The sequence below is a fragment of the Ascidiella aspersa genome, chromosome 6, assembly GCF_963924565.1.
Source record: "Ascidiella aspersa chromosome 6, kaAscAspe10.2, whole genome shotgun sequence".
Lineage (NCBI taxonomy): Eukaryota > Metazoa > Chordata > Ascidiacea > Phlebobranchia > Ascidiidae > Ascidiella > Ascidiella aspersa.
The window spans coordinates 11,469,504-11,482,365 of record NC_139452.1 but is presented as its reverse complement, the minus strand read 5'-3'; the positions used below and the strand labels follow the sequence as shown (position 1 = coordinate 11,482,365).

The 12,862-nt window shown below is 35.4% G+C and overlaps 2 protein-coding genes across 2 annotated transcripts; both read left to right on the top strand.

Annotated features, from left to right (window-relative positions):
* Nucleotides 1-728: 728 nt before the first annotated feature.
* Nucleotides 729-4,765, top strand: LOC146139843 (uncharacterized). Its single transcript, XM_083392528.1, has 5 exons — nucleotides 729-935; nucleotides 1,528-1,672; nucleotides 2,653-2,759; nucleotides 4,031-4,227; nucleotides 4,705-4,765. Exons 1-5 carry the CDS (start codon nucleotides 729-731, stop codon nucleotides 4,763-4,765), a joined length of 717 nt encoding a protein of 238 aa, XP_083248654.1.
* An 885-nt stretch (nucleotides 4,766-5,650) lies between these two features.
* LOC146139842 (uncharacterized) lies at nucleotides 5,651-8,586 on the top strand. The gene is made up of 4 exons (XM_083392527.1): nucleotides 5,651-5,902; nucleotides 6,831-6,975; nucleotides 7,803-7,909; nucleotides 8,326-8,586. Exons 1-4 carry the CDS (start codon nucleotides 5,651-5,653, stop codon nucleotides 8,584-8,586), a joined length of 765 nt encoding a protein of 254 aa, XP_083248653.1.
* The last annotated feature ends 4,276 nt before the right edge of the window (nucleotides 8,587-12,862 follow it).

Sequence of the window (12,862 nt, the reverse complement as noted above, 5' to 3'; positions counted from 1 at the left end):
CAGTGTGGCGTCGCATTGTAATACATCGACTCAGATTCATTGAAAGTTAAATTATCGTTTAATTATTACATTTATATTGCGCAATGCCCTACAAAGGAGTTCTCGCAAGAATAAACATTTTTGGGCATCTGACAAACAACATCAGACGTGAATGCACAGAGGCTGGTAAAACAAACAAGCGCATCTAGCGACAAATCTCTTTCAACCTATAATTTAACTAAGGATTGCAAAATGGTTTCAATCGGAAATTCAATCTACACTTGGCTAAAGCAATGCGTGTCTCTGATAATATGAGAAATTTATACGCAACATGCGGTCCGGCCCTCCAAGCTATTGAGTCCGGCCCGCACAATAGTTTTTTCTAAAATACATAAGCTAAGCAAAAGCAAGGGCGAGTTTCTACAACAGCTTTGGTTGTATCGTAAACACTCTTTCCAGGGGCGGATCTAATGACTCCGCCCAAACTCTATTTTTAGTTTGTTTTAAATATTAAAATGAAAATTGTTGTTTGTTTTATAGTGTCAGAATATGACGTCATATCGCGCCTACCACAACATGTTAAGTTTCTCATGTCGGCCCGCGGTTAAAAATGATTGCCCACCCCTGTTCTAGTTGAAAAAATGACATGGGCTCCGTTATTTTAAGCAAACTTTTTATTCAGGTCGGCCCACTTACCAACAATAATGAAAGTCATAGTTGCTGGATTGCCAAAAACAGGCACAAAAACAATGAACGAAGCGCTTACATTGCTGGGTTTTGAAGTGTATGACATTTTGGAGAACATGTGGTATTTTACCAACGACTGGAAAAAGATACTTACAAAAGGGGCTAAAATCGCTGACTTGCAGCGAATGTATAAGGACGTCGACGCTGTGTGTGATATTCCATGCTGTTTTTACTGGGAAGAAATACTGGAGGCTTTTCCTGATGCAAAGGTACTCGTTTTGGCTTAACTTTTGCCTATTAATAAACTGGTCCAAATTTACCTAATGTACTAGCCACTTTTCTGCTTACCCAAATCAAGGTATAGTACCTATACATTCGCAAATAAACAATATATATTTTTCGGGCAATCTCGAATTGTTTCTCAACCTTTTTTGGCTAGCGGCACCCCTCAGAAATAACAAGTAGATTGCGGCACCCCTACAAGATTTTTCCGTAGGTAATTCACTAGAACGTCGCAAAAAACGGAACTGCAACACACATCAACTCTTCACATTGTAGGAAGATATAATTTGATTTATTCCACTTTAATCTTTACAAAAAAGTTGTAAGAGTTGGGCAAAAATCAGATTCTTAAAAATTTTGAAATATCTTTTTGGCACCCTTGAGCATTAGAAATAGCACCCCAGGGTGCCGCGACACCCCGGTTGTGAACCACTGCTCTATCAGCATAAAACGGAAAGGCGTTAACATTAATCCGCAGAGCAATAATAATGTTATACTTGTTTAATACTACGACTATAGCAAAATATTTCAAAATCTCCTGTTGCAGTGATTAAAATATAGAAATAATATTGACTACAGGTGATTCTTACAATCCGCGACGAGAATTCTTGGTACGAAAGCTTTTATAAACAAATGGAAAGTCTTGGTTCCGATTTAGGTCTTAAGCTTCTGAAGGGCAGCACTCTGGTGGGATGGCGGCTTCGCACTGTTAACAACGCTTTTTGTGAGTAGAATACGGCATACATGCAATAGCAGTACAATCAATAAACAAAGAAAGGCTGATTTTACATTATAAAACAGTTATCTAATAAAATTGAAAACCTGTTCAACACTGGCTATATAAGGTTGACGTCTCAAAGTTGCAACGTCATAAAACAGTTTATCCTAAAAACAATTTGTTATTCTCCAGCGAACTAGTGTGCAATTTGTAGCTAATTTCAGTTTAATCGAGCGAGGCAAAACACAAATCAGTTTATTTTGTTTGATTTAGCAAAACTTTTAGTGTCAAAGTCTACGGGACGCATAAGACACATAAAAGAGATACGTGTATTGCTCAAAATAACAACATTTATAGTTTAATTTTACAAAAATTGCAGTTCATAGAGTTGATATCTCCACACGGCGTAATATGCTTTCGTGTATGCTTTGCTACTTTTGGATGAATAGATTTCCTTTAAGGTGTAGATGGACAACAATCTAACAAAAATGAACCCAAGTTTGCGTGAGACGCAAAAATTGATATTCAGATTAGAAGTTGGTAAAACAACTAGTTTTGTGCCTTTAAACCTATAGCCCTATGGCTGCTAAGAAACCACATAAAAGCTTGAAATCCACGTTTAACGATTACTTGAATAAGAGCCATTTTGTTATACTCTATGATTATAAAAAAACGTGTGGCAGATGTAACCAAAAACTAATGTTAGGCATAGCGTTTAACCTTATGATGAGATGGCTAAATAATGCGAAATTATTATTTAAAATGGCATAAGATTTGTTTGCCACTGATTGTGTCTGAAATAGGTTGATGCGCTTTGCGAACAAAACTTATAAAATTTGAGAAAAAGTTGGTAAAAAAATATTTTTGTGCCTTTAAACCTATAGCTTCATGGCTGCACAGAAACGACGTAAAAGCTTGAAATCATTTAAATGGATTAGGTTTTGTAAAACTGGAAAAAACTGTATGATTTTGTGAATTACCAACAGATGCACTAGTTGGAAACTGCGGGAATTGGCCATGGTCCAAAATGAACTTGTACGACGAGGAAGCGGCAAAACGTATGCATCGGAAGCACAACAGATCAGTAATACAGGTTTGCTTAACAAGATCGAAAGACCATTTTACATAAAAATTGCCTATGTATCACTTCACCGTGATTATTTTTTTAATTTTGAACCCGCTTATAAAACCTGTTAGAGCACTATTATCCTAAAAATAGAATGATAAAAAATAGAAGTGTTTAGGCAAGATTTTGACTACCCAAGATCAACGAAAGGCATCTCCTTTAAAATAGCTTAAACAAACCATTCGATAACTACAAGTTAATTAAACGATAAGTTGTCCTTTTTTAAAGATTGATCAAAAAGTTTTTTTTAAGATTTGATCAAAAAGGTTTTTTCAAAAAGGTGATCAAAAAGTTGTTTGTGACGCTATCGCTAAATGCCAAAACCGCGCAAACCAAACAAAAACGCTGGATACGCCCCCTTGGTGGAAAGGCTTTTTAATAGTGAACGAAGCAAACTTGTCTTTATAAATGAAAAGTTTTGGCAACGTGCAAAATAATATGAACGATTACTTTAAAAGACTCTTAGTAGGATTTGTTTAAACACCTTGATATTATTTTAGACAGATTCCCGGATCGTTCTAATAGTTTTGCAATATGTTCTGTTGGAGCATAATCATCAATGTTCGTTGCGCCTTTGGAGTTATCCAATATGGCAAAACGTGCTTCAAGCCTTTTTCATTTTACTTGCTTGAGAAATAGATTTAACACAACTTTCTGTTAGGACATGTGTGTGCATTGTGCAACCTTTTAAACCGACGGGAGAAATATGAGTAGCCAGTTTAGACCGCGGACCAAACGCCACTTTCATCGACCAGATTCACCTCACCTTAAGTAATAATAACCAAACGTTTATTTCTCCTTTAACTTTAATCAGTATACTTATCGATTTAAAATATATATAGTTAAGTAAGTTATAAAATTATACTCGTCAGAGTATTTGCGTCGCAGGCCAAAACCGATGTAGACCGCAGGATTACAAGCCCCAGGGTGGGTAAATAGCAAAAATAAAATCAAAAAATATTTTTACTCAAAGAATGCCGAAGCGATCAAGTTTTTATTTGAAAAATCACCCATAAAGTCTAGTTTTTTAGGTGTTGGGAATACTTTCAAGATGTGTTTTTGCAATATACGTGGGTGGCGCGATGTAATAAATTATCTACAAAGAGTAGTATTTCATGTCGTGATAAACTGGAAGAATTATAGAGAGAAAAGGCGTTGAATTGACAATCACTCATACTTTTCAGCCATAAATAATCCTAATATTTTAAATCAACGAATTCGCGATGCTTATATTGCAGAACGCTCCTAAAGACCAACTTCTTGTGTACGAAGTAAAGCAAGGTTGGAAACCTCTCTGCGATTTCCTTCAAGTCGGTATTCCCGATGTTGAATTTCCGCACAAGAATAAAGGTGCGACCGTGATGGCAGAAATGCGAAAGGAAAACAAGATTATGCGAAGGCTGGAGAAGGAACTTTACATAACCCTTATAATAGCGTTAGCATTGTTTGCAATATTGGCCTACAAAGTTATTGTAGGTTGGTCTATTTTTGCGCCATAACTTGGAAAAAGTGCAGCTTGCTTTTAATTGGTGTCACCTTTTATGCAAACAAAAAACCGTTGTGCTCATATAGAGTGTATTTTACGAAAGCATGTCATGCCTTTGCCGTGGTATAGTTTTAGTTTAAATGCATTTTACGACGAGGAAATGGCCTCTTTGTAAAGAAGGTGCAGATTTCTCAAATACGATTTTGCATTAATATAAAAAATTAAAAGTTTTCTCAAAGCATAGCGTTTTTAAAATTTTTCTCCACACAGCGCTAGCCTTTTTTTGCATCGATAAGTTTTAAAAGTTTATTAATTTAGAGTTACCAAATTTTTAATTTGAATAGGGTCTCATCATATATTTGAACTTATACGTGAATATCAAATAGACGAACCAACGTATGTTTGCAAATAAAATACGCAACACAGTGATTTTGGAAAGTGGCCCGTTCAAAGCCCTGTGATTTCCGGAAACTTCCTGCGATGCTGAGAATAAACAAATGGCGTTAAGGGTGCAAATGCCTTAAGTTCTTCTATGTAACATATTCGTGTCAATAAATACCTTGTTCAACATGAGCAGAAACAAGTTTTACCTTGGGTGGTAAAATTCAGCTTAGTTCGAGCAGAATGATTGAGATAACTGCCTCTGTAACTGTAGTGAAAACTGGGATTGTCAGATAGCTTCCTTGGCAAAATGTTTATATGAAGAACTAACGAAATTGAGTTACTTCTAAACAGACTTGGACAACAAAATAATTCTAGTTTCAAAATTAATAAAACAGAGTAAAAAGCGGCTAATTATAATTCTAATCTAGTTTGTGAATTGCTTGTGTGCTAATTCTAGTTCTTATCTAATTTGGATTTTCTTCAAAATGCTACTTTGTCTAACGGCATTTTTTTTGTCTCGCACTGGAAACAACGAATTAAATAGATACTGTTTGCCCGGAACGACCTGTAAGTAACTTTTAAAATGTAATTGTGAATAATTAAATGTAAAAGTTCAAATTCTGTTTTTGATTAGTTCGGAAAATCTAATATTAATCTAATTTGAGAAAACTAAAACGATCGAATGCTAGAGTTGACGGATTTGCCGAACGTGAAAAGATTTGTTTATATTTGAATCTTGAATGTGAGCATTAGCTGCGATATTTTATGACCAAAACTGCAAAGCCATGGGAAAATTTTCAAATCTACAAAATAATGTAAATTGTGGCAACCTCGCTTTGAGCTTTGCCCTTGGTCATTAATGCTTAAACACAGATTCTCCTTATCTTAAACACAGATTCTCCTGAATAAAAACTTAGTTAGCGTGTAATTTGAACTTAGTTAGCGTGTAATTTGATTAGCAGTAGCTCCTTCACCCAGCTGTGCCAAAATGAAAGTCATAGTCGCTGGAATGTCCAAAACTGGAACAAAAACAATGAATGAAGCTCTGACCTTGTTGGGATACAAAGTATATGATGTATTGGAGAACACGTGGTATTTTCGCGACGAATGGTTAGACATACTCAGAAATGGGGCAAAAATTTCTGAGCTGCAGCGAATGTACAAGGATGTCGATGCTGTGTGTGATATTCCATGTCTATTTTACTGGGAAGAGTTACTGGAAGCTTTTCCTGATGCAAAGGTATACTAACTTCAATTTTATTTATGCTGTGGCCCTACTTGATATGATATGAAATCTATTTCAGTTCTGTCATTTCTCCTCCAAAAATATATTTTTAGCCATAAATGTTTAATAAAAATACAATTACTACTTGGAATTCGATCACGTAACTCTAACACAACGCGCTTATAAAGATTAACCAGTGCTGCACCCAAATCTTTTCTGGAAAGTCTGATTTTAATAAATTCGTGTTGAACTCAGCTGTGGTGCCAATTCATCAGGTTTTGTGGTATGAAAATTAAAGAAATAAACCAAGATATGACAAGGATTTTAGGTGTCAACAGGTTGCAGTAATTTGATGGCATTTTGTTATAGCCTATGATTACAAAAAACGAATGTGACAGATAACATGGAACCAAAAACTAATGCTACGCATAGCGTATAACCTCATGGTCAGATGGCTAAAGGAAGCAAAAATATTATTTGAAATGGAATAAGATTTTTCTTCAGCCTAAAAGTTTCACACCGTGGCACTACACGTTCGGTAAATAGTAATTTCATAACACGCGGTGTTTTTTTAAGCATTTCGCGGTAAAATCATGAAATGTAATTGTAAAACAGCACAAGCGCTGGTCGTCATTTGTTTGTCGCTGATGGTGTCCGAAAAGGGTTATACGTTTTGCGAAGAACTTAATACAAATTGTTTGGGAATCCCAACAAACGTAAAACTGATGTGTCTTAGCAGTAATTGTTTGACTTGCGTGATATTCAAGCCTAAAGCGTAATAATGCCTTTACCAAACATTTCACTTGACTGACACACAAACCTCCTCATTTATAACTAGAGGTACCCTCACTACAATTGTTATCATCAGTCATTAATCTCCCATTTTTTAACAAAGTTATAACGAATTCCTCTTTCGTTTTGCCTTTAAGCTTTATGATTTTAGGTTATTCTTACAACACGCGACGAAGATTCGTGGTACACCAGCTTGAAGAAACAGTTTAAAAGTCTAAGCTCTGATTACGGTTTTAAATTGCTTTTTTGCTTGACACTTGTAGGATGGAGACTTCTTCCAGTTCGCAATGCAAATTGTGAGTATAATGTGTTAATATTTTTCATAAAAAAATATATAATTTGGATCGTTGCATATAAAGTCTGTAGATGAGCAAACAACATCGTGAAAGCACAAAAATTCGCAAAAATATGAAGGATTTTTTTCACCTAGATACTGTGACAAAATTGCCATAAACAGGTCACAAATAAATTACACAGAATTTTCCCAAGACATGAAAATGGCTTTATTTTTATAGGTAATTTTGAAAAAGTGTGGGACAACTTGCTGTATATTCGAAATTGTTAACAGTTGCTCTACTAGAAAACGGCGTAACCTATACGTTGTCTGTTGTACAAATATAAGACGATGAAACCGAATAATTTTTTATTTCTTACTTTTTAAGCATAGGCGTAGCCAGGGGGGCAACAGGGGCCATACCCCTCCCCCCAAAAAACATGCTTAAACAATTTTTTTACAGCATTTATGAGCAGAACCACAACAGTCGATCACAGGCATGCCGCACCTTCAATTGTCATGCACTGTTACGTCACAAACGATGTAGTTATTTTTCGTTTGCTATACATTAATGTAGTTTGGCTACTTCAGTTATTGCTCTTCGAATGTTTTTTGAGTATTGCGTTATCACTAAGTCAGTTGCTACTCGAAACGGTTTGCTAGAATTGTTATTAGTGTTCGTTACGGCAGTTAATACAATGGCAAAAGCTTCACAAAAAAGTTCAAACTCTTTGCCCCCCCCACCAAAAAAAAAAAATTCTGCTTGCTACGCCACTGTTTTCAAGAAAGAGTAGGTTTGTTAAATCTATATGTGCTCTTAGTCTTTTGACATGTATTTGTTTTCACCAGTTGCTCTTCTCGGAAATCGCGGGAATTGGCCTTGGTCGAATTACAACACATACGACGAAGAAGTGGCGAAACGCATGTATCGCAAGCACAACCGTAATGTACTTAAGGTTCGTTCCTATTTAGTGTTTAACCAAGGGATGAAACAGTTTTGGTTTTGCCATACGTGTAGTACTGCATTGAAATAAACCAAGAAATAAAAACATTAATGTCATCGACCTGTTTTCTGTAAGAATCGTGGTGCGAAATATACAACGTGTGTTTGGCAATATGCAGAAACGCTCCGATTTGTGTCAGCAAGTTAACGGCACATATTTTTAACAGTTATTGTAACATAAGGACTTGATACATAAGTATGATGTTCAACCTAATTAGTTCACACTATATAAGAGCAACGCCTATCTTCGATTTGCACTAAATAATATGTGTCTGGGAGAGTTTTTTCTTTACTTTATCTGTATGAGTTTACTGCACTATTTCTTTTGGAACACCCTGTATGTATCCGACGCCATGCTATATTATGTAGAACGTTCCCGAAAACCAGCTGCTGGTATTTAATGTGAAACAAGGCTGGAAACCTCTCTGCAATTTTCTCGGGCATGATATTCCCGATTTTACATTTCCGCACAAGAATAATGGTGCGAGTGTGGCGGCTGAGATGCGCAAGGAAAACAAGATCATGCAGCGGTTGGATAAAGAGCTTCATTTGTCTCTTGCAATAATTTTTATTGTGTTTGCTTTCTTTTTGTACCAGCTCCTTGTTCGCTGGTTGTGGGTTGCCCTATGATCTGCAAATTTTCGTTTCTCTTTACCACGTTGCCAGGAGCTTAGCAACGACTTTAAATAACGTATTTGAAAGTCTTCGTAACCTACTATGTATATTTTAACCTGATCACGATATTTAGTTATGTTTCCAATCACAAGGGTTGACAAACAACCCGCATAGCCTTTGCCAAGTATAGCTAATTTAATCATTAAATCGTGTGATAAGGTTTCCTACAGCAGAATCATTGCCATTTTTAATTTATGTACCGCCACACTGATTAAAGTTTGTACTGCGCCTTTTTTATTGTAGTGTCGCCATGCCGCAAATTTAGCTCTAAAAATTAATTTATTATCTTTATAAAATAATTAGGATATGGTTGCTCTAAAATGCAAAACTAAATAATTATGTAAAATAGTGCGTATACCATATGCCCGAATTGCTGTACTCACATTAGTGGCAATTTTGTTGTACATCGTAAATTTGTTGTGTGCTATGATGAATAGGTACCACGCATATGATGCATTTCTGAACTGCTTTTGTGGACTAATAATTTTAGCAGTTATACAGGATTGCTACTAAATCTGCTTCTTATTTCTCGAACGTGTCCTTCTTTAACATTCTGTTTGAATATTATACCAATAATAATATTATTGGTTGCATGTCCCTGTTTTAAATGAAATAAACTAATTTTTCAAAAAGCTTTCCATGATTCTTACTACCATTTTAGTCAAGATTTATGACAATGTTGTATACTTTCAGTTTTATGTGTTGTAAAAATCAATTTAGAAGTACTTCACATTTGCCAATGCATGTCATTGTCATGGCAAATCAAGTCAAAGCCAAGACATTTGACCAATCAAATGTTGCATTTCATGAATAAAATGTTTTAAACTGTACAAGAAAAACAGCCTTAAGGTTTAAGCGAAGTGATTTTGCACAAAATATTTAAGTTGTCGAATTTAAATTAAGTGATCTAAGTGGACTCAAGTAAATACTTTTTTGCAGTCCACCCTACAGTCCCAAAAAATGTATTTTTTTGGAGAAGGATATGTCCTATTTACAGCAAAGCAAACTCTCAGTTACGTTGGCCTTCATTGGACCTCTTTAACGCTAAAGGGACTGACAAAAGTTATGTCCGCGATTCCTAACTCGAGGCACACACATACTTTACACCTATAGCTGATTTCTGCTTCTCTTGGAGCAGCACAAATACGTGTTCTGCAAAGCTAGGAGAACCAATAAACAAACAGCGGCAAGAGGGCGGAAATGCCTTAGTGCCTACATCGAGCACGTATCAACGCTGAACGTTGTGTTTAACACCAAAACAAGGTTAACCTTTGATAGTCGAGTTCTAGTTCTTGCAGGAAAATTGTAGATGGTGCGTTTTACACAGGTGGAAATAGGCAACTATATATGAACTGGCTATCCACAATTTACCAAGAAAAAATGAACTAAGAAAATAGTACAAATATGTAAGTTAACTTAGAAAGATTAGACTAATTGCCTACCATAAAATGTAATATAGATATGTTTAATTGCGCTTTAATCTTGGAACAGTATGTAAAGAAGGTTGGGAATTTCTCAGTTATTTTTTCGGTGTCCATTTTCTCGGTGTAGTCGCCTATACTATAGTAGGATTCCCACTTGAAGTAATAAAATACGCAACCATATAGATCATTACCGCATTGAGACCTAATCATGTTTTCAAGTTGCTTAACTCGCATAATTATTACGCAAGCAGCAATAAAAAAGGACAACTACATTTTCTTCTAGTGCGCCACAAGTTAAAGAAGCTTGAGAACCACTGCTTTAAACACATTGAACTTGATTGAAATTCACTTGTGTAGGCTTCAAAGGAGTTAACTAGAGTTGTCATGTTCAACTTGTATGAAAGTTCGTTTGAGGGAAACGTGGTGCATTAGAATGGGAATTTAACACGAAAGGGGGCAATATAACAGATACAAAAGTTTTTGCCAATATTTACCCTATATTATTTGCTACAAAAGGACGTTGGGAGCGTGAACACTGTTGAGTAGTTCATCCTGGCACTTCGCTACTATTTTCTTTGTACGACTGCGATTGTTTGTAACGAAAAAATTAGGTAATTCACATAAGGTAAAAAAACGAAAGAATATCGCCTCCCATACCTTAACACATTTTTTCCAACCTGCCTAAACCCCGTTCGGACAAATTTCAGAAAATAATCAATCAAGCGTGTGCTTGGTCGATTTCAGTGCAACAGGACTCAAAAACTAAACGTGCATATTGCGCGCACACGTGCTCGATTCGGTGCACATTAAAAGAACATGTGCACGGTTCGGTGCACATTCGAAGGTGCACATTGTGCACTTGCGAGATGTACGCGATCCAAAACGTGCACATTGTTCGCACAATGTTCAGTTGTGATATGTGGCGATAAAGTACACATTGCACTATCGCTCAATGTGCAACTTACAATGTATCAGTGAACGTTATACAGTAAAAGAAATAACTTCATATTAAACGATTTTTACGATGATGTTTATTGTATTGAGTAGATCAAGTAATGCATGTTATCTTTCTTGCATTTCTTCTTCTTATTATATATTTTTTAATTGAATTCTATAGATTTCCGATTATATGGGATAATTTTACTAAAAAAAAGTTAACAACTGAAGGTACCTAAACCTGCAAATTTAGCCGTAAAACCTGTAAAAATATTTTTAAACGTTAATAATTTGTATCTACTCTGCTTATGTGGTCATGATTATAACGTCATTGGGTATCGGATTGTGATACTTTTTGTCCACGATAATGGTTATCGGAATAAAATGTCATGTTTTATGCACCCCTACCCAATTGCATTTTGATAGGAGGACCTTTTAAACGTGAGGCAACACTTCTTGTATGTAATTATTTATGTTTGACCACTTTTAATCTAATTTAAGTGCAAAATTGCATTTTAATTTTGTTGACTGAAAAAAAAAATTGTTAGAATTAGTTGAACATTGAATAGCGATACGTCAGCCTAGATTGTTTGTTTTTTAAATGACCAATGACTTCTTAAAACAACTTCCGTAATTAGTGGCTCGATCGACCTCTCTGATTCATTTAACAAAATACGAGCATTTTTCTTTATTATGAAATACATTTAAAATGAGTGATTGTACAACGTCAGGCCATAATTTCGTAAATTTAAAACACTTGAACACAAAAGTTTATTTCAACTAACCAGAAAATTGAAGGCGTCACGGCACACATATAGCAAAAACAATTAAGGGAACAAAAAATACTCACTACAGGGCGAAAACCAATTGTAAGATAAAAAGTTGGAAATGGTCGAATAGAAATATTTTAAACGGAAAACGCAACCTAAACTGCAGCAGCAATATTTGCGAAATACTTTAAGAAAGATTATAAACGAAATACTATCGATAGATAGGTAATATGAAAATGCGACAGAAAAAAAAATAACGTTAGCCTCAAATGACAAAGAAAAATGGAATTATAGTAAAAATAAATTAAAGATGAACAAAAAATGAAAGGCTATCGAAATAAAAACATTTAAAATCAATTACACTGAAGGGAAATTGAAGACGAACGTAGAAAAATGCTACAGAAACATAAAAAATTATGTAATGTTAAATATGTAATACAGAGAAAAAAATAATTACTGAGAATAAAAAGTAAAGGCATACATTTATGCATCATCCAAAAAGATAAAGAATCAAACACACACTAGACAACGTTTCCACCTTTCGTTTGCAACTTTTTCCACATTAATTAATTGCAAATTGCAAACCTATTTTTAGCCACGTTAGCATAAAAACTCTTACTACAAAATGAACACTTTATTTTTTAGCTCTGCACCTGAATGTATTCATTTTCCGTTTCGCCAAAGACTAAATTTCTTTTCTGGTAAGAATTTAGCAAGTACAAATCCTACATCTGTATGTCTGTCTGTTTTTAAGTTCGGTAATAATCGGCTGCCGGACAAATAGCGTCTTACCATCACAAGCGGTAGAAAACGTGATCACGGGAATCAAAGTGTGCACCTTTTTAGCCACTTTCGGCGCACATGCACATTAAGACCACATTAAATTCACGTGAAGTGCACATTAGATGCAGATTTAGTGCACATTTGGTGCAAATACCGCAAGTGCACAATGTGCACTGAACCGTGTACATATCGCAAGTGCACATTGTGCACGTTTTGTTTCGTGCACGTATGACAAGTGCACATTGTGCGCACATTGTGCACGTTTTGTTTCGTCCACGTGATAAGTGCACATTTTGGTTTTGAGTCTGTCTCTTTCAG

Coding starts and splice junctions, on each gene's coding strand:
- LOC146139843 (XM_083392528.1), top strand. CDS start 729: ATGAACGAAGCGCTTACATTGCTGGGTTTTGAAGTGTATGACATTTTG. Junction 936..1,527: donor AGGCTTTTCCTGATGCAAAG/GTACTCGTTTTG, acceptor TATTGACTACAG/GTGATTCTTACAATCCGCGA. Junction 1,673..2,652: donor CACTGTTAACAACGCTTTTT/GTGAGTAGAATA, acceptor AATTACCAACAG/ATGCACTAGTTGGAAACTGC.
- LOC146139842 (XM_083392527.1), top strand. CDS start 5,651: ATGAAAGTCATAGTCGCTGGAATGTCCAAAACTGGAACAAAAACAATG. Junction 5,903..6,830: donor AAGCTTTTCCTGATGCAAAG/GTATACTAACTT, acceptor TTATGATTTTAG/GTTATTCTTACAACACGCGA. Junction 6,976..7,802: donor TCCAGTTCGCAATGCAAATT/GTGAGTATAATG, acceptor TGTTTTCACCAG/TTGCTCTTCTCGGAAATCGC.